The sequence below is a fragment of the Salvelinus fontinalis genome, chromosome 40 (genome assembly GCF_029448725.1).
Source record: "Salvelinus fontinalis isolate EN_2023a chromosome 40, ASM2944872v1, whole genome shotgun sequence".
NCBI classification, from domain to species: domain Eukaryota; kingdom Metazoa; phylum Chordata; class Actinopteri; order Salmoniformes; family Salmonidae; genus Salvelinus; species Salvelinus fontinalis.
The window spans coordinates 22,201,151-22,227,576 of NC_074704.1; the positions used below are offsets into that span (position 1 = coordinate 22,201,151).

Genomic DNA, 26,426 nt, shown 5'->3' on the forward strand with positions numbered 1-26,426 from the left:
TGGGAGCGGGTGACTCATACGGTGCGTCTGACCCCTCTGTCTGTCTCAGCTACTCACAGGGCTCTGGCAATTGTTACATCTCCAGCCTGTCAGCCTTTACTATCGTCGAGGGCCAATTGCAGAGACTGGGGAACCGAGAGCCTCTCCCTGACCCCGTAGCTTTTATAGTGTGTATGTATATTCGGCCGCAAACTAAGATCCTTAATTGAGTTGTTAGTAAAACCACAAAATCCAGTTAATTCCTGGTTCTGCCCACCCACCCCAACGCTCTCGAATGTTGTCCTATAAGGGTGTGACTCAGTATTGGTCTCTATGGGAAAGCCTGTGGCAATGGAACAGGGGTTACTTGTTAAACCAAAGTGGTTTCTTTCATCCCCCTATTTGACTTGTTGGCCCACAGTCTTCCAGTGAGGTCTTGTTGTTTCACCCATCTGCCAAAACAACACCAACCCCGGACATACTTTGTGTATGCAGCTCCAGGTACAGCTGCATACGCTGCCCATGGCACAGAGCAAACAACCATGCAAGCCCACACACATACAGAGAGGCTAACAGACAGAGACACCGGCAGATATACAGACAGAAAAACAGACCAGCACACACACACGTATACTCATGCTGAAGAAAAGGGTCATGGTGGTCAATTTCTGGCCTGGGTACGAAGTATTTAGTCCACCAAGACAACAGTTAGAGGGAACCTCATCTCAAAATATCACGGAAGCCTAGTGTGTCACCCCTTAACTACAGTAGCTTCTCTCGGTCATCGTTGTTCTGCAGTCTGGAAACGTGAGGCCACCTTTGACACACTGGAACACATTATCAAACGACAAACGAAATATTATAGAAATAACAATGCCCATTGAAACTTTAGATTGTAGACCATTACCTCAGTGTAGTCATTATGTATTGAGGGCACCATGTAACAACCACAAGCATATCCTCAGGCCATTACAGGTCTCTAGTGCAAAAGGCATATTTCTATGAAAATAACCTGTATGAATAAAGGTTAAATGGAAAAACAATATGGGGGTGTAGTGAGATCCCCAATGGGCTGAACGATTCTCTTCTCATCACTCATCTTAAAAAAAACGTATACTTAAAAAACTTGGGAATCAATCAATCCATCATTAACACAAAGGAATAATCGAATAATTTATTATTGAAATATTGAGAAAAAGAGATAACTGGTACAATTTAAGGCCAAGTGGCAAAGAATAATGGAAGCACTAGAGATGAAGGTGTGAGCATGCGGGTCTGGCAGAGGAGATGTAGTCGTTGTTTGTGTGTGTGTTTATATTTGGTGTGGAAGAAAAACAATAAACACCAACATCAAGTGGTGTGCACATACACAGTGGACACACCCAGTAGACTACTAGAGTGCAAAACCAAAGAGCGTGTCACTGAGATGGGCGTGGGCCAAGAGCTCAGCTAAAGGATGGGCAGCCAGGACAGTACTTAATGGATGATGATATTAGATTTAGTGGGCTGGAAGGAATGATGTGCTGCATCAGCCGCCAAAGGCTGGTTAGGAAAGGTATGTTACCAGGCAGTGAAGGCTGCTGAGGGGAGGACGGCTCATAAAAATGTCTGGAACAGAGCGAATGGAATGGCATCAAAAATAATGGCCGGAACGGAGAAAATGGAATGGCATCGAAAACATGGAAACCATGTGTTTGTTACCATTCCATAAATTCTGCTCCAGACATTACCACGAGCCCGTTTTACCCAATTAAACTTCTTCGGAATCGGTGTCCCGTACACGGGACGGTTGAGCTAACGTAGGCTAATGCGATTAGCATGAGGTTGTAAGTAACAAGAACATTTCCCAGGACATATCTGATATTGGCAGAAAGCTTAAATTCTTGTTAATCTAACTGCACTGTCCAATTTACAGTAGCTATTACAGTGAAATAATACCATGCTATTGTTTGAGGAGTGCACAATTTTGAACATGAAAAGTTATTCATAAACAAATTAGGCACATTTGGGCAGTCTTGATACAACATTTTGAACAGAAATACAATGGTTCATTTGATCAGTCTAAAAACTTTGCACATACACTGCTGCCATCTAGTGGCCAAAATCTAAATTGCACCTGGGCTGGAATAATACATTTTGCATTTCAAAGATGGTACAAAAAATATATAAAAGAACAGTTTTTTTTTTCTTTGTATTATCTTTTACCAGATCTATTGTGTTATATTCTCCTACATCCCTTTTACATTTCCACAAACTTCAAAGTGTTTCCTTTCAAATGGTACCAAGAATATGCATATCCTTCCTTCAGGGCCCGAGCGACAGGCAGTTAGATTTGTGTATGTCATTTTAGGCGAAAATTGGAAAAAAGGGATGGCTCCTTAAGAGGTTTTTAAGGTGCCACGAACTTCCTGTGTTACCAGGATATGGGCACAAGTGTTCTATTTAAGGAGATCTACCATTGCCGTTTTGATATGTGGACTGTGACGAATTTGTGCATATTGAATGTTACATGAATTGTGTAAATGTATCTATGGTATTTGTTGTACTATAATACATTTTGTCTTCGGTTGTATTAGATCCCTATTGTCTCGCTCTACCTAATAAACAGATCTTGGATGTAAGGTGGTCTATTCTCCTCCTTTAGGATGTTATTGTCCGAGTCTGAGGGGTGCAAAAGTCCTTATTCCCCCTTCTGTTAACTTCAGGTAATTACATCCTGAGGTAAACTCATGATTTTCCTTCACACAAGCTTGACTATGGGCTTGAGTTTCATGCAAACAATATATAAAACTCAAACATCAACAAAGCAGCCAGCTTTGTTTGGATCAAAATCAAGTGGTGAAGAAACCAAAGTATGGCTGCGTCCTGATTCTTTACCCTTTTTTAAAAGCTTTGCACTTGCACACTTCCCGTCATGGATTTAACAAGATTAAATTCTTTCTAGCCAACGATTAAACCAATCCATTGGTTTAAGGGTGGAGAATCGGGATGCATCCCAAAGCAATTGCCACCGCCTCCTTCTCCGAAGTATTTCCAGCCACGTGAACAAACAGGCATTTAATCATCAGTGGTTTGGCATCATTCCCGAGTGTGGCACAGAGATCCAACATACTCAAAACAATGTTCAAGTAAGATGAACACAAAAAAAGATTACACAATGAACTATATACATGTCTACAGACTGCTCGGACAGGACATCCAAGTGTCTAATACTACAATATACAAACGCAAGGCCATAAACAAATCCTGTTTGTGTACTGCTTAGTTAAGAACATACATTTCATTTAAATGTACTAAATGACCATTAAAATAAGAGCTACATGACTCCTCACCGACAGACAGGCTATATGCCCAGTACCATTTCAGCCCCTAGCCACTTCTCGTAGCCTCCAGCCCTTTGGTGTTCTCAGATCCTAAAGAACGGATATGGTGAAAGCTCTGCTTTTAGCCTATTTGGGAGGTTATATTCCCATATAACTTTGCCTACACCTTGGTTCTTTAGAATCTATCAAAGCCAAAAGGTTCACTTTTAGAAGAAGTAACTGTGACCGAAATGGAAGCAGGCCTATAACCTATTATAAAAAACATGTTTTCCCCTCCTCCTTCAATAGTGATTGGAGTACAAAGCATGACCACTTTCTGGAGCCTGAGCCTGAAGACCACACTCCCCTTAGGCGTTCCTCTCTAGATACATAAAACAACCCAACATTAAAAAAAAACTAAATAATTTAAACTTTCACAAGGACAAAGCAATTGGTTCGTTTTAAACTAGACATCATTATGAGACATAAAACAGAATGGGAACGAAACCTACGTAAGAGCATTCTTCTGGGTCAACATCACAAGCATTACTGCAGTGCTCGCAAATACCCCATCCCTCTGGCCTCGTTTAGCTGTTCTGCCTGCTCGTTTTCCTCTCCTCGTTACTCGCAGGCAGTCTTTGTTCCGTAGACCAGTCGGATACAATTTGCAGTTCTCCATCAATATTGTCAATGACTGGAGCATAGGCCTTTAAAAAAAAAAGAAAATCACAAAAAAATAGTTGAACTCTCCATTTTCCAATCATGTAGTTTCCTCATTTAAGGAAGTTACATTCAGGTCAGGCAAAATTGGAAAGTCACATTTCCATTGCGACCGGAATGTTGTGCCATGGTGGGTGGTGGGTCTTTGTGAGACTCGGGACTTGACTACTTCCCTCCGTGTCCGTTTATCAAATGAACTCTGACCAAGCAGTGTTCCGCACGTGGCGATAAAAAGCATAATTTGTGCCTCGTGAACAGGACATGTACAGTGTAGAACTTGACACGTGCAAATCGACAATGGCACTGACGTTTACCCTGTGTGCCACGTCATCGGATGAACACCTACTGAAACTAAATGGGACTGTAGGTGTGCTCTTTCTGTGTCCAACTTAAACTATAGGACCATTCTATGGATATTGTTCCTGGAGACCAGAACCAGCACCTGGGTGAGAGTACTGTTTTTTTAATTGATCGGTCTTAAAATGCTGAAATACTATGACAGGCAGCTCAATTCTGATCTTATTTTTACCAATCAAATCAACTCTGAAAAATATCTGATGTGTAAGGTCAAAAGACCATTTAGTGTGGGGGGGGGGGGGGGGGAATCTGAATCTGAATTGCCTGTCTAAACTCAGCCTATTTGGCAGGAGATTTGTACACCGGAGCAAAGATTAAGGTCATTGAGTGAGCCATTGGGTCCAGGCGCAGTGCAGGGTTTAAGTTCAATTTACTTGTACACTTGAGTGCAGCGGTGGTGACCACAAAGCGCTGTGGCCAAGCCAGCCTTGCTCTCAGCAGTTCTTGATGGGCTGGCGCCTCATGACAGGGCAATGACGTTCTTGCATGAGTCATGTGAATTGGACTTAAGTGCTCTCTCCTTAGGGACAGTGGAAGTGCTACTCCAGAGCAGTCTCTGGCCTAGTATACATGCCATTGTCATCCCCTTCATATATAACCAGAACTTCTGACATAAAAAACATGCTTTGTCCAGTTCTTGTAACTTGTGCAGCTTACAGAACACCTAAAAACAAATGTAAAACAATTAAAAGAAGCTACATGTCCTAACAAGACATTCCACATTGCACTATGGCCCTCAGCAAGTATGGATTGTGCGTAAATCCCAATTTTGGCAAAACACTGTTCTCTTTCTGTGTGGGGAATTACTGTGCAACATCCCTATAACATTCACACAACGCAGGTGGTCTCGTCAATGAATCCACTCAAAAAAGACTTGGCTTTCAGCTCATAGTCCTGGCTCATGCCTGACCCAGATTTGATGGTAAAGACAATGAAAATCTGGACGCAGTGCGGCGCTCCGGGCCAGCAGAGAGAGCTGTAGGTCCAGACCCCACAGCCCAGTCAGTTCACCAAAAGGACGTCCTCGTATGTTGTCGTTCTGAGGGAAGAAACAAACACTTAACACGATAGCGCATACACATGTAGAAAAACATAAACGTCTCTCAACCATGATAGAAAGGATAACAGTGAATGCATTGGTTATTGTCTGGTCACTGAAGTGGCATCTACTGCTGATCATTCTACAGAGGAACATCCATCACCGTCAACTTACACCCGTCTGACGCCTTCAGATCTGCAAACACTGAAGAGGTTAGGAGCTGGAGGGTGGATTCTGAACCCGGCCTTGACCTCTACCTCCAGTCTTGACCTGTGCCCTCTAACCCACCTGTCACAGCAGCAGAAGAAGGAGCAGGGCGAGGTCTCGAGGCCCCGGAACATCCCCGAGCTGGGCGTGTCAGTGCACTCTGCGATGAAGGCGTGCAGGTCCGTAATGTGGTATGGCTCCTGGGTTTGGTGCTGGAGGGACAGGAGAGAAGACATGCATCCATGTTAAGGTTACTCACTTTCTGCTTGTGGCACCCTATTCCCTATGTAGTGCACTACCATTGACCAGGGCACTATCCAGGGAATAGGGAGCCATTTGGGACATAGGGCTTTCAGTAGGTGTTGTTGTTTGGAATTGGCTTCTGTTTGTACCGCTATGAGCAGTGAACATGAACGCTATTTATGAGGAATGCAACTAAATATGAATCTACATCCCACAAAATGTATTGTGGAAACCCAACTATACACCTCAACTCCAAATGAAAGTAAAAGACAAGCAGCAAATAAGTATAACAAATTATACAATGCTTATCTTTTACATTAATTTGGATTAGAGTCTGTTCTAAGGGATACTTCGGGATTTTGGCAATAAAGTCCTTCATCTACTTCCCCAGTCAGATGAACTTGTGGATACCATTTTTATGTCTCTGCGTGCAGTTTGAAGGAAGTTGCTAACTAGAGTTAGCGCAATTGCTAAATAGCATTAGAGCAATGACTGGAAGTCCAAGGTGACTGCAAGCATGCTAGCAGATACTATTGTCTTCCAGTTATACTACGGTAACGCAATGGCTTGAGAAATTACCTCTAGCTTCCTTCATAGATAAAGGGCTATAAAGTCTCATGACTCTTGGCTGTACCTTGATCTCTGAAAATGCACATCGTTGAAGAACATTTTCAAATGAAAATCACACTGTGGATTATGAGTTTTACTGTATTTTTGACACATATCTGTGCTCTTTTGGCTGACGAAAATCTTTCCCTTTGTTGTTACCTTGATGGTTTCGTAGGCGCCGGTGATGAGGGCGATGAAGAGCGACAGTACCATGTAGATGAAGAGGGAGATGAAGGTGTACAGGTAGACCTGGCTGAATACCCACACCAGCGTGCTGCTCTCCTGCATCTCCGAGAAGGTCACAAACATGTCGTCGCCGTTGATCAGCGAGAACAGGCACTCTGACACCATGGAGAGAGAGCGGAACTGACGGAGGGCGAGAGAGAGGGAAACAGTTCAATTACATTTAGTGTACTTCACAGCAATGCAGCTTGATGAATTGAATACGATAGGGAGAGAGACTGTTGAATTACACAAACAACCATGTGACTTATCATGACCTTCTCACTATATTGGTCCAAAATTATTCAGGATTCGGTACACAATTATTTATTTTTTTACAAAATAAATCCCTTATGGCCATCTTACTGGCAAGGGCCAGTAAATATTGAATTCTAATAATAGACAAATCACATGTTAATAACACAGTACGTCATTATTGTGCAAAATCCCAAAATGCACCATTTGTGCATCATCACTGAACCATATGGGGTGTCCCCCTCCAGATTCACTGTTTCCTTTTCAATCTGTTTGCCGACCTGCTCTGTTATTGGCCTTCTTCTGTTAGCATGTCTGCCTGTGCTTCAAAATGGTGGCTGTCTGTACCTTGACGTGATAGGGCCCCAGCACGATCCAGCCACAGAAGCAGTAGCCCAGGTAGATGACAGCCACACAGCTGCAGAACCGGATCACGTTGGGGAACGCAGCTCGCAAGGTCACGATCAGGATCTGAGAGGGAGAGAGCCAGGAGAGTGGGTGAATCCCTGTCATCGTTAGTGTGTGTGTCTGTGTGTGTAGGCAACTTACATTGTACTTCTGGAAGAAGCTGAGGTAGCGAATGACTCCGACCCACACCAACAAGGTGGAAGTCCCCAACAGGATGCCACACTCATCATACGATGACAAATTCTGTATGGGAGAGATATTCAACTCATAAATACCTCATGAGCTTAGCACAACAATCTTTATCATAACCCAAACTAGGATACTTTTTTGAGTGGGAATTTCAAATAATTCCGCTGGGAAAAATAAAAGGTGTTCTATTCTACTCTGAGCAGTAGAGGAAAAAGTCCCCAAGAGGGGGACTGACCTTGGACTCGATGCCGATCTTAATGGCGCTGCCGATGATGGTGAGGACGTCACTGATGATGAGCAGGATGTACCAGCCGTTGATGAATTCCATCCTTTCGTTCCAGCTTACTTTCCGGCCCAGGTTAGTCTTGAAGAACTCGACAAACTCCTGTTACACAGAGACGGAGAGCGAGAGGAGTTGGGTGGCCCTACTGGAAAGACGAGTATTCACACCTTCTCAGATTTTGTGTTGCAGAACATTACTCTAAGAATGGAATCACTTCACAGAATGCCAATCACCTCCCATCAATTTAAAAAAAAAAATTCTCTCCTTCTTCCACCCCGCTCCCCAACATTATAACAAGCAAACAAATGTATCTACAGTTTGTTCTCAGATAATATATGCCAGTTAGCAAACGCTTTTATCCAAAGTGACTTACAGTCATGCATGCATACATTTTACGTATGAGTGGTCCCGGGGATCGAACCCATTATCCTGGAGTTGCAAGAGCCATAGAGCTATACTGAGCTATAGAGGACCACCAGATTGGATGTTCCTCCTTTTCACCACTTCCTCTCTTCCTGCCCTCCACCTCCCAGTGACTTACGGCTTGTAGTATGATGCCGCGGAGTATGGAGCGGCCACACAGCAACAGGGACAGTATACAAACGATCACCACCACCACGTCAAACGCTAGCCGTGTGTAGTTCTCCGCTGACATAGAGGGAGGGAAGGAAAGGGAGGAGTTAGTGGCTTTCATCAAGTAGAAGCATAGGGGGCGAATCCTTACTTCCACAAGTCCAAATTTCACGTTGACACCAATGCATGACTAAGTGAAAATTCTTACGAGGCATCTCTAATGTCTCATGAGGTCAACTGAAGATGGCGAAAGGGGAGATTGCTTAGTGTCTACATAGTGTTTGTTCGTGGTAGAAGTTGTACCGGTTAATTTCTGTCTGGTCATTCTGTGTGTAGTTTTGTATTGACCCATGCAAATATAAATATATATATTAGAGGTCGACCAATTAATCGGAATGGCTGATTAATTAGGGCCGATTTTAAGTTTTCATAACAATCGGAAATCTGTATTTTTGGACACCATTTTTTTAATTTATTATTATTTAAAAAATTACAACTTTATTTAACTAGGCAAGTCAGTTAAGAACACATTCTTATTTTCAATGACGGCCTAGGAACGGTGGGTTAACTGCCTTGTTCAGGGTCAGAACGACAGATTTTTACCTTGTCAGCTCGGGGATTCAATCTTGCAACCTTACGGTTAACTAGTCCAACGCTCTAACCACCTGCCTTACCTTCACTCCACGAGGAGCCTCCCTGTTACGCGAATGCAGTAAGAAGCCAAGGTAAGTTGCTTGCTAGCATTACACTTATCTTATAATAAACAATCAATCAATCATAATCACTAGTTAACTACACATGGTTGATGATATTACTAGTTTATCTAGCGTGTCCTGCGTTGCATATAATCGATGCGGTGCACATTCGCGAAAAAGCACTGTCCAACGTGTACCTAACCATTAACATCAATGCCTTTCTTAAAACCAATACACAAGTATATATTTTTAAACCTGATTATTTAGTTAATATTGCCTGCTAACATGAATTTCTTTTAACTAGGGAAATTGTGTCACTTCTCTTGCAAGAGTCAGGGTATATGCAGCAGTTTGGGCCGCCTGGCTCGTTGCGAACTGTGTGAAGACTATTTCTTCCTAACAAAGACAGCCAACTTCGCCAAATGGGGGATGATTTAACAAAAGCGCATTTGCGAAAAAGCACAATCGTTGCACGACTGTACCTAACCATAAACATCAATCCATTTCTTAAAATCAATAAACAGAAGTATATATTTTTAAACCTGCATATTTAGCTAAAATAAATCCAGGTTAGCAGGCAATATTAACCAGGTGAAATTGTGTCACTTCTCTTGCGTTAATTGCACGCAGAGTCAGGGTATATGCAGCAGTTTGGGCCGCCTGGCTCGTTGCGAACTAATTTGCCAGAATTTTATGTAATTATGACATAACATTGAAGGTTGTGCAATGTAACAGGAATATTTAGACTTATGGATGCCAACCGTTAGATAAAATACGAAACGGTTCCGTATTTCACTGAAAGAATAAACATTTTGTTTTTGAGATGATAGTTTCCGGATTCGACCATAATGACCTAAGGCTCGTATTTCTGTGTGTTATTATGTTATAATTAAGTCTATGATTTGATATTTGATAGAGCAGTCTGACTGAGCGATGGTAGGCACCAGCAGGCTCGTAAGCATTCATTCAAACAGCACTTTCGTGCGTTTTGCCAGCAGCTCTTCGCAATGCTTCAAGCATTGCGCTGTTTATGACTTCAAGCCTATCAACTCCCGAGATTAGGCTGGTGTAACCAAAATGAAATGGCTAGCTAGTTAGCGGGGTGCGCGCTAATAGCGTTTCAATCGGTGACGTCACTCGCTCTGAGACTTGGAGTAGTTGTTCCACTTGCTCTGCATGGGTAACGCTGCTTCGAGGGTGGCTGTTGTCGATGTGTTCCTGGTTCGAGCCCAGGTAGGAGCGAGGAGAGGGACGGAAGCTATACTGTTACACTGGCAATACTAAAGTGAAATAGTGAAAGGTAAATGAAATACAAATCGTATCGAGAGAAATAGTCCTATAATAACTATGATCTAAAACTTCTTACCTGGGAATATTGAAGACTCATGTTAAAAGGTACCACCAGCTTTCATATGTTCTCATGTTCTGAGCAAGGAACTTAAACATTAGCTTTCTTACATGGCACATATTGCACTTTGACTTTCTTCTCCAACACTTTGTTTTTGCATTATTTAAACAAAATTGAACATGTTTCATTATTTATTTGAGGCTAAATTGATTTTATTGATGTATTATATTAACTTAATATAAGTGTTAATTCAGTATTGTTGTAATACTAATATATATATATATATATATATTATTTGTTTTAAATCTGACGATTAATCGGCATCGGATTTTTTTGGTCCTCCAATAATTGGTATCGGCGTTGAAAAATCATAATTGGTCGACCTCTATAATATATATATATATATTTTTTTTATTGCCGACTCACTTACCAGGTATCTCAATGAAAAAAAATGGTTTATTACCTCGAGATTCTCCTGGATCGTAATAATTAGGGCACACCGTATACAAATATTTAGCAACGGAATAAGTTCAGGTAGTCCCTACGTTTCAGTCCGTTTCTCCCGTTTGGTGCTTAATTAATATTACCCTGGTGAAATAAATGTTTAATAAAAACCAAACTTCTATCTCACCGTGGCCTGACACACTGGGGTCTTTACACTCCTTTATAAAAGCCTGGTTTTCCAGACTGATCCTCACTTTACCACTGTGAGCCTTGTTGTCCAGGACTATCTGTAAAATCAGATGGAAAGAACAACAGATCAGACATTTATACAGGTACTAGCACTTGCTGTAAACGTTGGCAATAAAATTAAACATAAAAAAGTGGTGGACTCTTCAAGGGATGATAAACTCAGCAAAAAAAAGAAACGTCCCTTTTTCAAGACCCCGTCTTTCAAAGATCATTTGTAAAAACCCAAATAACTTCACAGATCGTCATTGTAAAGGGTTTGCAATGCTTGCTCAATGACCCATAAACAATTAATGAACATGCACCTGTGGAACGGTCGTTAAGACATTAATAGAATACAGATGGTAGGCAATTAAGGTCACAGTTATGAAAACTTAGGACACTAAAGAGGCCTTTCTACTGACTCTGAAAACACCAAAAGAAAGATGCCCAGGGTCCCTGCTTATCTGCGTGAACGTGCATTAGGCATGCTGCAAAGAGGCATGAGGACTGCTGATGTGGCCAGGGCAATAAATTGCAATGTCCGTACTGTGAGACGCCTAAGACAGTGCTACAGTGAGACAGGACGGACAGCTGATCATCCTCGCAGTGGCAGAACACGTGTAACAACACCTGCACAGGATCAGTACATCTGAACATCACACCAGCGGGACAGGTACAGGATGGCAACAACAACTGCCTGAGTTACACCAGTAACGCACAATCCCTCCATCAGTGCTCAGACTGTCCGCAATTGGCTGAGAGAGGCTGGACTGAGGGCTTGTAGGCCTGTTGTAAGGCAGGTCCTCACCAGACACCACCGGCAACAATGTCGACTATGGGCACAAACCCACCGTCGCTGGACCAGACAGGACTGGCAAAAAGTACTCTTCACTGACGAGTCACGGTTTTGTCTCACCAGGGGTGATGGTCGGATTTGCATTTATCGTCGAAGGAATGAGCGTTAGACCGAGGCCTGTACTCTGGAGTGGGATCGATTTGGAGGTGGAGGGTCCGTCATGGTCTGGGGCGGTGCGTCACAGCATCATCGGACTGAGCTTGTTGACATTGTAGACAATCTCAACACTGTGCGTTACAGGGAAGACATCCTCCTCCCTCATGTGGTAACCTTCCTGCAGGCTCATCCTGACATGACCCTCCAGCATGACAATGCCAACAGCCATACTGCTCGTTCTGTGCATGATTTCCTGCAAGACAGGAATGTCAGTGTTCTGCCATGGCCAGCGAAGAGTTCAGATCTCAATCCCATTGAGCACATTTGGGACCTGTTGGATCGGAGGGTGAGGGCTAGGGCCATTCCCCCCAGAAATGTACGGGAACTTGCAGGTGCCTTGGTGGAAGAGTGGGGTAACATCTCACAACTGTCAAATCTGGTGCAGTCCATGAGGAGGAGATGCACTGCAGTACTTTATGCAGCTGGTGGCCACACCAGATACTGACTTTTGATTTTGACCCCCCCCTTTGTTCAGGGACACATTATTACATTTATGTTAGTCACATGTCTGTGGAACTTGTTCAGTTTATGTGTCAGTTGTTGAATCTTATGTTCATACAAATATTTACACGTTGAGTTTGCTGAAAATAAACGCAGTTGACAATGAGAGGACGTTTCTTTTTTGCTGAGTTTATAACAAACAGGTCACAGCTTACCTATAATATACAGACAATGAACAGGTTTCCACCACAACTATTACACACTAAACAGGTTACAATGAGCCACATTTGCAGGAAGTGGTGGGGGAGGGAAGTGGGGTGAGACTCACCGTTATGAAGAAGGTGTAACAGTCAGGAATCTCGTTGTTGATGATGGTCTGAATGTTGATGGCCTTTAGTTGGAACTGTATCGTCACGTTTATGAGTCTAGACAAAGAGTGAAAAGAAAAAAAAACAAGAGGGATATCAGGGTTGTGTCAAAGTGAAAGCAAAGAAAAGTTTTCAAACATTTTGCAACACAAAACAAAAATGTATGTTTCTTATTGGACAAGTCCAGGTAGAACCTCCCTTTTTTGTGTTAGTTTTCCGTTTGGCATCTAATGAACATAACCCAGGGCTATAGGTAGTGTGTAAACAGTTTGGATGTGTGTGAGAGTGATAAAAAATTAACAGTTAGATACCACAAAGATGGATGTCCCATCTATCTTAGTTGTAGACCGACAGAAAACATGAGAGCCCGAAGTCATTTGAAAAGACATTTGAAAAATGAAGCCTTACTTATGGAACTTGAGGGTCAAGTTCTTGTAGTCACTGCCGAAAGGCGCTCGAGGGACTGACAGAGGGTTAACCCCCACACAATCTAGTAACAGAACAGAGAGAGAAGTTAGTCATTTCAGGGGCTGTTAATGTTTTTCCTTATAGAAATAGAATTACACTGAAATAGAATTACCATTACACTGAAATAAATGTCTGATCTAGTAATTATATATCTATGGTTATTCTGTTCTGGTGATCATGTCAAGAGTCAAAAGGGCAGGCCATTTCAATACCAGGTGATTTCTGTTGTTCAATGTGTTTTTAGTCAGTAGTATTGTCCCAAGTGTCAGCTCATATAAGGAAGTGGGGCTGCCTACTACTGTCACATGATTGAGGAACAATACAGTACTTACACATGTTTAGTCATTTTTTTTTTTTTTTTACAGTTACAATTAATTATTACTGAAAGAATGACATAGTACTGGAAACAAGCAGCTTAGCAACTCTTTGGGTAGGAAATGAAATAACTTAAGTTCAGGCTAGACAAGGCTAGGGCATAAAGCAATGGTTAATCATTAAACTTGGCCCTGGAAAGCCACAAGTCGTGCAGGCTTTTGTTCAAATCCGGCACAAAACTCATCCTTTTTCAACCAGTCAACTAATCATCAAAAGCATGATAAGCCGAATCAGGTGTTTTAATGCTGGAACAAAACTACATTTAAGCTGAGTCCCAAATGGCACCACATTCCCACTCCATCAGGTGCCATTTGGGAAGCACCAACACTGTGTAGCTCTAGTACCAGGGTTGGTGACCTCTGGCATAATGCAAGAAAGTAGATCTATGTACCTGTGATAACATGAGGGTCAATGTTGAAGGTATCATTGGCGGGATCGATGCTGCCCTTCTTGTAGTACTGCTGGCAGAGAGAGAGGGCACTCCCGTTCACCCCGACCCCATAGACGTACGCATAGCGTCCCACCGTGGTCTCGGGTAGCACCAAATACTGTGAGGGAGGAGGAAGGGTACGAGGATGGAGAATAAGGCCCTGCCTCTTAGGGCCTAAGAGTTGGAGGCTTTAAGTTGAAAGTAGAGGATGAAAATATGAAGGGGACGAGATGTGGTCCTTCTTTGCGCTGCATGGACATGTTTACATATCAGTCTGTATGCCGGGTCGTGTACATTAGGCACCAAACGGAGCGATTTCCTAAAACCCTCATTAACATTTTCCTTTTAAAAACATTTTCTGTTGCATGCCCTAATGAACATGACCCGGGTGTCGTTAGTGACTGTTACCTGGTCTACGGCGTAGAAGATGTGTTCGTAGACGTCTCTCTGTGTGTACACGGCCAACGTGTCGTCGGAGCCCTCGTCATAGTCCTTCAGGAAGATGTGCTTAAAGGACATGGTGTTCTCCTCCTTGAACGTCACCACCATCTGGTTACTGAGGCCAAAAAACACCAGCTGATGGAGGGAAGTAGGGATTCAGGTGTTTTATTGAAGGAAAGTGACTGTTATAACAACTATTACATAACCCTTTTTGCTCTTAGGGAAATTATAGAAGTTGTTGTTGTAAAGATTGTCGTCCATATTTAAAAGCGTCAGATGCACGGACAACCTATCCACCAATAGGAACGGTACATATGAAACAAGGTGTCAGTTGTTATGGATTTCAGTATTGTTGGTCCCGCCATAAAACCTGAGCTTTGCCATGAAGGCGTTTAAAATGTATTGTTCATACACTCAAGGTGCATATGAAACTAAATGTGTGTAGTTACCTGCACCGTGACAATGATAATCTTGAGCAGCTGCAGGCCCAGTTTGAAGGGCTTGCGGCCCTTCGCGTGGAACTTGTCACAGGGGCTCATGAAGAAGTACTTGAGCTTCCTGCGCAGGGCCTCCTCTTCCTGCTCTGCCCCCAGCCAACCCCCTGCCGTTGCCGTGGGCAACCAGGGGTTGCCATGGCTGTGTCCGTGGTGAACATGCTTGTCGCTGCTGTCGCTGGAGCCGTAGCCATGAGGAGACACAGAGGAAACCAACCTCTCCTTCTCTGGAGATAGATAGAGAGCAAGGGAAGAAAAAACATGTTAGCAGCGATAGAAGGATAGTGAGAGTGACTAATATGGCCAATCAAAGAAACACCAATGTAATCTGCAATAGCGCCCCCGCAACGACACTCCATATTAGTGCCATTTCCTCTGTGAGCACCAACACTGTTTACCCAGTGTACAGTCATGGCCAAAAGTTGAGAATGACACAAATATATTTTTTTTTTCACAAAGTGTTCTGCTTCAGTGTCTTTAGATATTTTTTCTCAGATGGAATATGGAATACCGAAGTATAAGCATTTCATAAGTGTCAAAGGCTTTTATTGACAATTACATGAAGTTGATGCAAAGAGTCAATATCTGCAGTGTTGACCCTTCTTTTTCAAGACCTCTGCACTCCGCCCTGGCATGCTGTCAATTAACTTCTGGGCCACATCCTGACTGATGGCAGCCCATTCCTGCATAATCAATGCTTGGATTTTGTCAGAATTTGTGGGGTTTTGTTTGTCCACCTGCCTCTTGAGGATTGACCACAAGTTCACAATGGGATTAAGGTCTGGGGAGTTTCCTGGCCATGGACCCAAAATATCGATGTTTTGTTCCCCGAGCCACTAAGTTATCACTTTTGCCTTATGGCAAGGTGCTCCATCATGCTGGAAAAGGCATTGTTCGTCAAAAATGACTTTACCCCAGTCCTCAGCAGTCCAATCCCTGTACCTTTGCAGAATATCCGTCTGTCCCTGATGTTTTTCCTGGAGAGAAGTGGCTTCTTTGCTGCCCTTCTTGACACCAGGCCATCCTCCAAAAGACTTCGCCTCACTGTGCGTGCAGATGCACTCACACCTGCCTGATGCCATTCCGGAGCAAGCTCTGTACTGGTGGTGCCCCGATCCCACAGCTGAATCAACTTTAGGAGACGGTCCTGGTGCTTGCTGGACTTTCTTGGGCGCCCTGAAGCCTTCTTCACAACAATTGAACCGCTCTCCTTGAAGTTCTTGATGATCCGATAAATTGTTGATTTAGGTGCAATCTTACTGGCAGCAATATCCTTGCCTGTGAAGCCTTTTTGTGCAAAGCAATGATGACGGCACGTGTTTCCTTGCAGGTAACCATGATTGACAGAGGAAGAACAATGATTCCAAGCACCACACTCCTTTTGAAGCTTCCAGTCTGTTATTCAAACTCAATCAGCATGACAGAGTGATCTCCAGCCTTGTCCTCGTCAACACTCACACCTGTGTTAACGAGAGAATCACTGACATGTCAGCTGGCCCTTTTGTGGCAGGGCTGAAATGCAGTGGAAATTATTTTTGGGGGATTCAGTTCATTTGCATAGCAAAGAGGGACGTTGCAATTCATCTGATTTCTCTTCATAACCTTCTGGAGTATATGCAAATTGCTATCATACAAACTGAGGCAGCAGACGTTGAAAATTAATATTTGTGTCATTCTCAAAACTTTTGGCCATTTACTGATGAATAGGCTACGTGTTGTAATGTTACCCTTCAGTGAGTGACAGCTCTTGTACTAGTTTGGGCAGCTTTCATTCATTACATTTAATCTCCCTCGCCTCATATAGTCATCCTTCATCATGTCTCTATCTAGTAAAACCCTGGGAGGTGACACAGGCCAGCTTATTAAAACAACACCCAGATCAGATGCCCTGGGCTGGGCCGGGCGAGACAGACAGCCTCCATGGAGGAAGAGAAGCGGGTGACTGGTGTGTTTATAGCTGGCCGCTCCGCCACTCAAGGCCGACAGAAACACACCACTGGAGATGGCTGGAAGACACAGAAAGACTCCGGGGATGGTCGGGTTACTGCTACGCTACTACACCCGTCTGACTTGGTAGTCATTTGTCAAAGGAGCAGAGCCTCGAGGTGCGATGCTACACATTTCGATTGTCGTCATCATCCATAACGTAAACCATAAAGGTGCAGTAAAAACCTATATCACTGCACATTCAGCGGAGACCGCTGGTGAAAGCTGAATTCTACCTCAGAGTTGACCAAACAAACATGTGACAATAACAGACTTGGAAGGGAAATCTGGACCGTATAGTTAGTGGGTATAAGAGCTAGTTCAGCAGTAATGGAGAAAAGGGAAGTTGAACTTGGAAATTAACTGCTGTCAACTCTTGGGTCACCTCACATCTGGTAAACAGGATGTGAGTTTATCAGAACTCGAAGACCCAGACCTGAAGACACAAAATCTGGTCTGATGGACGTAGAAGAGATTATCACTGATGTGTGTGTGTGTGGCAAGGGTGATATCTCAATGTTTACCTATAGTAAGCCATCCACAATAATCACCTGCATATCTAACGATCTTTAGTTCAGCCAAGTGAATGAGAGAAGCCTATCGGGGGGGGGGGGGGGGGGGGGGGACCAACCTACATAATATCAACTTGCACACACAGAACCTTGCAAGGTCACAAACACTCACAGACATGACAGCAGTTGCGTGACTCTTCCTGTCAAAAACAATTCAGACCTGTGCTGAAAGAATTTCACTTTGTAACATTTCGTGCCAGCAATAGGAGCCCAAGCCAAGAAATTGACAGATCTTGATGGGGGCATTCGTCAAAACAAAATTGCAGATGATGAGGGCTTGTTGCTGAGCCACACTAAGAGAGAGTCAATCAAACTGAATATATCCGCTGAAGAATCCTGCTGTTCCGGTTCAGTGCAGTCAATGGTGTGTTAGAAAAGGCTTAATAGACAACCCTGCACCTTGTCCGTCAGTCATAGTCAGCACTGTGACCATCAGTCTGCCAGCATCTCTATCGCTACAACGGATCAGCAGCTATCAGTCTGCACTGGGCCACCCAGGGAGAGCAGGCTACACTATGCAACCTCACTGGAACCAGTAAACAAGCAAAGCTGCTCCTCGTCTCTGTCAACTCTTAACTCTCTTGGACTCTATTTCCTGTTTCCATTTCCTCCTGTGGCAAGAGGACATGGTTATATTGTCATTCTCAATGGATGTAAAAAAAAAAAAAAAAAAAAAAGAAAGACCTTGTTTACTTGCTGTTTGAGGCAAAGAAAAAATTACTTTGAGAAGCTCCACAGTGATGGTAAGTTAAGACAATCAGAATTGACTACTCGTAAATGGAATGAAATAAACCCAAACTTTTTCTCTCACAAGTGTAGTCTAGGTTGTGCTTTCTACAAACAACGTGTCCACTACTACATTCAAAGAAACGACAATAAAACGGCACACCTGTATTTGGGGAGTTTCTCCCCTTCTTCTCTGCAGATCCTCTCAAGTTCTGTCAGGTTGGTTGAGGAGCGTCACTGCACAGCTATTTTCAAGGCCCCTCCAGAGATGTTAGATTGGGTTCAAGTCCGATCTCTGGCTGGGCCACTCAAGGACATTTAGACACATTGTCCTGTTGGAAGGTGAACCTTCACCCCAGTCTGAGGTCCTGAGTGCTCTGGAGCAGGTTCTCTCTGTACTTTGCTCTGTTAATCTTTCCCTCGATCCTGACTAGTCTCCCAGTCCCTGCCACTGAAAAACATCCCCACAGCATGATGCTGCCACTACGCTTCACCGTAGGGATGGTGCCAGGTTTCCTCTAGATGTGACACTTGGCATTCAGGCCAAAGAGTTCAATCTTGGTTTCATTAGACCAGATAATCTTGTTTCTCATGGTCTGAGGTACATTTTGGCAAACCCCAAGCGGGCTATCATGTGCCTTTTACTGAGGAGTGGCTTCCATGTGGCCACTCTACCACAAAGGCCTGATTAGTGGAGTGCTGCAGAGATGGTTGTCCTTCTGGAAGCTTCTCCCATCTCCACAGAGGAACTCTAGAGCTCTGTCAGAGTGACCATCTAGTTCTTGGTCACCTCCCTGACCAAGGCCCTTCTCCCCTGATTGCTCAGTTTGGCTGTGCGGCCAGCTCTAGGAAGAGTCTCGGTGGTTGCAAACTTCTTCCATTTAAGAATGATGGAGGCCACTGTGTTCATGGGGACCTTCAATGCTGCAGAAATCTTTTTGTACCCTTCCCCAGATCTGTGCCTCGATACAATCCTGTCTCAGAGCTCTATGGACAATTCCTTCGAACTAATGGCTTGGTTTTTGCTCTAACAACTGTGGAACCTTATGAAGACAGGTGTGTTCCTTTCCAAATCATGTCCAATCAATTCTATTTACCACAGGTGGACGCCGCCTGTTTTCGCTTTGTTATTATAGGGCTTTGTGTTTAGATTGATGAGGGGAAAAAAAATATTTAATCCATTTTAACATAAGGCTGTAACGTAACAAAATGTGGGAAAAAAATCAAGGGGTCTGAACACTTTCCGAATGCACTGCACGCTATTATAGTCGGTATGTTAGGCCAATGTAGAATACTAATGAATCATTTAGTGATCTTGAGAGACATTGTTTTTGCATTTATGGATTTTTTGTTGTTGAAACAAGCACAATTCTGAGAATTGGCGAAGTATGGCTCTGGTGCACTCCAGCAGATCTACGCCCCCGTATAGCAGTAGCCTATAAGTCAGGCTGCAAGAGGGACTCCAAGAAGCTCCTCATTAAATATATTTATAATCTTCATTTCTAAGGTTTTAGCCGAACCTTTCGCAACATAACATTTTAAAATAAATACCTGTAATTCACAAAGAATTTTCAAAGGAAAATGTATATCTCAACTGCGATTTGAACATTGCAAACCGCAAAAATGACCAGAAATTGTTTTGCAACACTGTGGGCTATTTGTCCACTTTAACTTTTGTACGTGTTTTAGTAACTTTGATTAGCAGATGGTGCCGTGTGACTTCTGTTAAAGGACACTCATGAAAAAGTGTTCGGTCACGTCAGAGAGGAGAGGAGGCGAAGCGAGAGGGTTTACGCCGCGCAAAATGGGTACACATAAGCAGATCATTAATATTGAAGCAAGTGAGGAGTTTGTGTATGGGGGGGAAATAAGAATGTTGAATTTAGTCAAGCCATTTTATTATTGCTATTTAGATACATGAGGCTTATTTGATCTAATAGAAGTTTCATAATGCTTACAGGTTTACTGATAGAAGTGTGATGCACATGACATCCCGGCAACTTTGAGAAAAAAACACTTTATATCGGTGTTGTTAAGGTTGCACATTTTAGGGAATATTCAGAGGTGGAAACTATGTCGTAATTAATGGGAATATATGCAAATTAATATTAATTCTATTTAAATGTAGATTTTCTTTGCATTGGCTATATTTACCATATCATATGGCGACAGAAACATAAACCTTTTACCTTATCACAAGTAGACATAATTGCAAATGATTAAATCCTTCCAATAGAAAAATGGAACATTAATTAAATGAGTTGACTCTTCACATGGGATGATTTCACTGAACAACAAAAGGAAATATTGAATGATCCCCGATGATCCATCGCATCTCCCAAAAACGTTTTCAACATACATCTGTAAAATGATAGTCTAGAAACTAAAGTCTTCCTCTCAGGCTTCCAAATCTTCTGCCTGGACCTCCTCAATGTCCACCTCTTAAACATCAAACTGAGGCCTCTTCTTCACTGTCACTTTCCAACCTTGTTGAGGATGGCTCATTGTCAGGCTCAAAAAGACTCAAATTTGCCCAGATGGCCACCAATTTTTCAACCTTTGTATTGGTCAGCCTGTTGCGTGCTTTGGTGTGTGTGTTCCCAAACAAGGACCAGTTGCGCTCTGAGGCGGCTGATGTTGGTGGGATTTGGAGGATGATGGAGGCAACAGGGGAAAGAGCCTCAGATCCACAAAGTCCCTTCCACCAGGTGGCTGATGAGATATGTTGGCACGACCTGCATATTGTATCTAAATCCCAAAGTCCTTGCTTGGAAATGTACTTCGCCAGACTGCCAAGAACCTTGCCCTCATCCAGGCCAAGGTGGTGAGACACGGTAGTGATGACACCATAGGCCTTGTTGATCTCTGCACCAGACAGGATGCTCTTGCCAGCATACTTGGGGTCTAACATGTACGCTGTGGCGTGTATGGGCTTCAGGCAGAAGTCTTCACGCTTTTTGATGTATTTCAGAACTGCAGTTTCCTCTGCTTGGAGCAACAGTGAAGTGGGCAGGGCAGTACGGATTTCTTCTCTTACATCTGCCAGCTGAGTCTGAACATCAGACAGGATGGCATTGTCTCCCACAATCCGTGCAATGGCTACTGATATAGGTTTCAGGAGTTTCAGGCTGCTTACCACTCTCTCCCAAAATACATCATCCAGGAGGATCCTCTTGATGGGGCTGTCCATATCGGCAGACTGTGATATGGACATTTCTTGGAGACTCCTTCCGCTCCAGGAGACTGTGAAAGATGATGACAACACCACCCCAACGGGTGTTGCTGGGCAGCTTCAATGTGGTACTCTTATTCTTCTCACTTTGCTTGGGGAGGTAGATTGCTGCTATAACTTGATAATCATTTCCTTGGCTCTCTTGTAGAGTGTATCCATTGCTTTCAGTGCCATGATGTCCTTAAGGAGCAGATTCAATGCATGAGTAGCACAGCCAATGGGTGTGATGTGAGGATAGGACTCATCCACTTTAGACCAAGCAGCCTTCATGTTTGCAGCATTGTCTGTCACCAGTGCTAATACCTTCTGTGGTCCAAGGTCATTGATGACTGCCTTCAGCTTATCTGCAATGTAGAGACCGGTGTGTCTGTTGTCCCTTGTGTCCGTGCTCTTGTAGAATACTGGTTGAGGGGTGGAGATGATGTAGTTAATTATTCCTTGCCCATGAACATTCTACCACCCATCAGGGATGATTGCAATACAGTCTGCTGTCTCTATGATTTGCTTGACCTTCACTTGAACTCTGCATCCAGAAAATGAGTAGATAAAGCATATCTGGTTGGAGGGGTGTATGCTGGGCGAAGAACATTCAGAAATCTATTCCAATACACATTGCCTGTGAGCATCAGAGGTGAACCAGTTGCATACACAGCTCGAGCAAGACATTCATCAGCATTTCTCTGACTACGTTCCTCCATTGAGTCAAAAAAACTTCTGATTCCTTGAGGTCCACGAGCTGTTGCTATCGATAAGGTGTCTGATTCATCATGTTCACCTTGAATAGAAGTAGAGGGACTTTTATTAGAGGTTGCTTGTTGTGAGCACTGAGGGAACTTTATGCACTTGGCCAGATGATTCTGCATCTTTGTTGCATTCTCACATATGATTTGGCACAGTATTTGCAAATGTACACAGCTTTTCCTTCTACATTAGCTGCAGTGAAATGTATCCACACATCAGATAATGCCTGTGGCATTTTCCTGTAAAGATTAGAAAAAAATGAGTAATAAAAACAACAAATACAATTCCATGTACAAATAAATAGTTAGATTAAACAACTCCTTTGTAAGATAAATGTTGTAAAATTAAACATGGAAACAGGTGAATTAACACTCCTCAGTTAGCAGGCTCAAGCAAGTTAAAACCGACATGGTAGCAAAAACTAATTAGCAGAAATTGTTAACAAGTTAGAAATGATTTAAAACACACTTTGCGGTAGGCTGCTATTTACTAGTTAACAAAAAATCATGCATGTCATATAAAATATATTCACCCCATCCAGTATTGTAATCAAAACTTACCAGAAAGCATGTAGTCCTAGGCTCAGACAGTGTAGTAGTGTGAGTTCAATAGCATCTCACTAGTGTTTAAGATCTTGAGACTCAGCTGTACATGTGATGAAAGAGTGCACTGCACATGTGATGGAAGAATGCACAGTGCATGCAGAGGGTTGAAATTCCACTGAATTTGGGAAAGTTTAATCAAAATATGCCACAAGACCTAGAATTGCCTTGTGTAGCCCACAAAAAAGGTTCACTGTTATAAGCTAACTCTTTCGGTGAATATAAGCAAAATTCCCCAAATTCCAGGGCTTAACTTTCCATGGAAAGACTCCAACCCACAAATTAAACAATGAGTCAAAAGTATACTACGAAATAAGAAAAAAAAATGATTGACAGCTTACAAGACAATTTCTAAACCCCTGACCCACACACAGTGAAGTGCAGAAGTGAAAGCCTATGTCCACAGTCATATGGGCACCGTAGACTACGACACATGTGAGAGGATGTTAAGAAACGGGGTGGTGGGAGGTTATCACAGAATATGGTAGATGGAGAACCTGGGTCAGTCTGGTTTAAAATGTAGCAGACATGCTATGGTGGTAGGAGGGAGCAAGAGTAGTCAGTCTTTGGAGTCCTGGAGGGGGCTCATGAAACAGTTAGTTTCTTTCAGCTTCCAACGCTCTAGAATTTTAACGGAATCCTTGGGACGTCCAACTAATAATTTAAAATGGTTGTGGTAGGGGCTAGTGTTTAGGGTAGAGACGTCCCAGGGATCCCGGATAGCACTAACCCTGGAATTTAGGAATAATTGCTTGAATCAAGACTCATGAGCATTGAAGTACAGCATTGACTGCAATGGCGGGATAGAATAGAACAATTTCAAGGCTACAATTTTCCTCGCTGAAAGTGGCCATCAGGTATAATTTCCTACCCCAAACTTGACAAGTGTAAACTGTTATTAGCAGATTCTGTCAGCAGCAGGTCAACATAAAGTGAACTCTTTGCCTAGTTCACCCAGAATGTCTGTAGGGGAGAGTGGGGTAAGTTGGCCACCCCTTGTTTCTAGGAAACCATACACAAAATGTATAATTTGACCAAATATTTAGGAAGAAGTCATGATTTCATTGAGTCTGTGGAGGAAGAAACCACATGGAAAGTGGTAAGCAAGTTAGGTCCAACAAACTGGTTTTCACCAACTCAAATGAATTTATAGTGCTAGAGGTTTCATGATGCTTGCATATAAACCAAAGCAGATAATTTAAAGATTGTTCTATACATCACTTGGGGTCTCTATAAGCGGCAATATGAGGCCCTAAACCTAGCATGAAAGTACATCCTTGTAGCTCTGTTTGCCTTGTGGTAAGATGAGCCAGTGGCAATGGGGTAAGTTGAGCCAGTGGCAATGGGGTAAGATGAGCCAGTGGCAATGGGGTAAGTTGAGCCAGTGGCAATGGGGTAAGATGAGCCAGTGGCAATGGGGTAAGTTGAGCCAGTGGCAATGGGGTAAGTTGAGCCAGTGGCAATGGGGTAAGTTGAGCCAGTGGCAATGGGGTAAGTTGAGCCAGTGGCAATGGGGTAAGTTGAGCCAGTGGCAATGGGGTAAGTTGAGCCAGTGGCAATGGGGTAAGTTGAGCCAGTGGCAATGGGGTAAGTTGAGCCAGTGGCAATGGGGTAAGTTGAGCCAGTGGCAATGGGGTAAGTTGAGCCAGTGGCAATGGGGTAAGATGAGCCAGTGGCAATGGGGTAAGATGAGCCAGTGGCAATGGGGTAAGTTGAGCCAGTGGCAATGGGGTAAGTTGAGCCAGTGGCAATGGGGTAAGTTGAGCCAGTGGCAATGGGGTAAGTTGAGCCAGTGGCAATGGGGTAAGTTGAGCCAGTGGCAATGGGGTAAGTTGAGCCAGTGGCAATGGGGTAAGTTGAGCCAGTGGCAATGGGGTAAGTTGAGCCAGTGGCAATGGGGTAAGTTGAGCCAGTGGCAATGGGGTAAGTTGAGCCAGTGGCAATGGGGTAAGTTGAGCCAGTGGCAAGTTAAGCAAATGTAAGTGTTTTCTTCCTAGGTGTAATGCAAGATATTATTGCTGGGATATGAGGTAACACCAAGGCCTGGCTTACATTAAAAGTGTTTAAAATATACAGTGTTTGTTGGGTGATAATACTGTGTTAAAAGATGAGTCAAATTATTAAAAGACAAAGCGATAGTGATTGTTTTGAATTTGGTTTGGGAAATATGGACATGGTTTTAAAATGATAGTGATAATATGTAGGCGGCTCAACTTACCCTGTGAATGGATAGTATAACGTTACTAGTTTCTATTGGAAATACGGCATCATTCAGGATTCAGGAATAGCATACACACAAAGACTCATATTGCACACATCAAAGCTGCGTGACTTGCCCAGAAACAGCGATCACATGATTAAAAACAAAACATATTGTGGATAACTGACTAAATATGGTGGATGGTTTAGTACACATTTATGCAATAACGCTTCTTCCAGTCAGTGTTTGGAAACATTGTAACAAAACATTGTTGATGCTGCTGCGTCAACCTCATACAACGTTACCGTGTTGCACAATGCTACTATGTTATACAATGTTACTGCGTTATACAATGTTACTTATGCATTTATTCACGATTAATCACCATTCATTTTGTACCTAGAATGAGATGTATGTTTTATGGAGATGATTGGCAAGACAGCCCACTGTAGAACCACGTTACACAAGTAGAATATACTCAGGGCCCTCCTTTCAATGAAAGGCATGCAACAATATAACAAACCATTTAAAACACACAAAGTAACATGTCAGAAAATTATTGAAAATGACTTGTAAACAACTCAACATACCTGAACTGGCGCCGCCATGGTTGCAATTGCCGCTTGCTGTAGCCATGTAAACGTTTTGAAACTATAAATAAATATGCGACATAAAATCTGAACTGTCTCAGAATAAACAATGGCAAATAAAAGCTGTTATAAAACGCGAGTATATTGTTGGCGTGAAGTTAACTGTCCGAGAAGATAGCCATGAGGACGACGTTTTTCTGGTGTTCTGCATTTACTGTATAGGTACAGCATCGGGACAAAACATAACTCGCTTCCTCAGACGAGATCACGTGACTCATGTGTCATCATGTGACTGCACAAGGTGGCGCTTGTTCTCATCTCTTTCAATTCAAACGGCTTTATTGGCATGGGGAACATGTTCACAGTGCAAAAGCAAGCGAAATAGATAGTATACAAAAGTGAAATAGAAAATAAAAATTAGCAGTTAAACATTACACTCACAAAAGTTCAAACAAAACAAAGACATTTCAAATGTCGTATTATGTCTGTATACAGTGTTGTAACGATGTGCAAATAGTTCCAAGTACAAAAGGGAAAATGTATCAACATAAATATGGGTTGTATTTACAATGGTGTTTGTTCTTCACCGATCGCCATTTTTTCGTGGCAACAGTTCACAAATCTTGCTGCTGTGGTATTTCACCCAA

General features: G+C 42.9%; 1 protein-coding gene across 2 annotated transcripts; it reads right to left on the reverse strand.

The window, feature by feature from the left end:
* Positions 1–1,139: 1,139 nt before the first annotated feature.
* On the reverse strand, positions 1,140–26,058 carry LOC129840022 (mucolipin-1-like). Of its 2 annotated transcripts, XM_055907827.1 has the most exons (14): positions 25,780–26,057; positions 15,086–15,357; positions 14,604–14,771; positions 14,157–14,313; positions 13,331–13,412; positions 12,883–12,979; positions 11,061–11,160; positions 8,355–8,461; positions 7,766–7,915; positions 7,483–7,584; positions 7,282–7,404; positions 6,616–6,822; positions 5,686–5,816; positions 1,140–5,397 (listed from the first exon to the last, which is right to left on the reverse strand). In XM_055907827.1, the coding sequence occupies exons 1-14, from the start codon at positions 25,823–25,825 to the stop codon at positions 5,361–5,363; spliced, it is 1,779 nt and encodes a 592-aa protein (XP_055763802.1). In that variant the 5' UTR covers positions 25,826–26,057; the 3' UTR covers positions 1,140–5,360. The 2 variants fall into 2 exon arrangements, with proteins under 2 accessions (XP_055763802.1, XP_055763801.1); XM_055907826.1 differs by having other exon boundaries at positions 7,282–7,584; positions 25,780–26,058.
* Between the last annotated feature and the right edge of the window lie 368 nt (positions 26,059–26,426).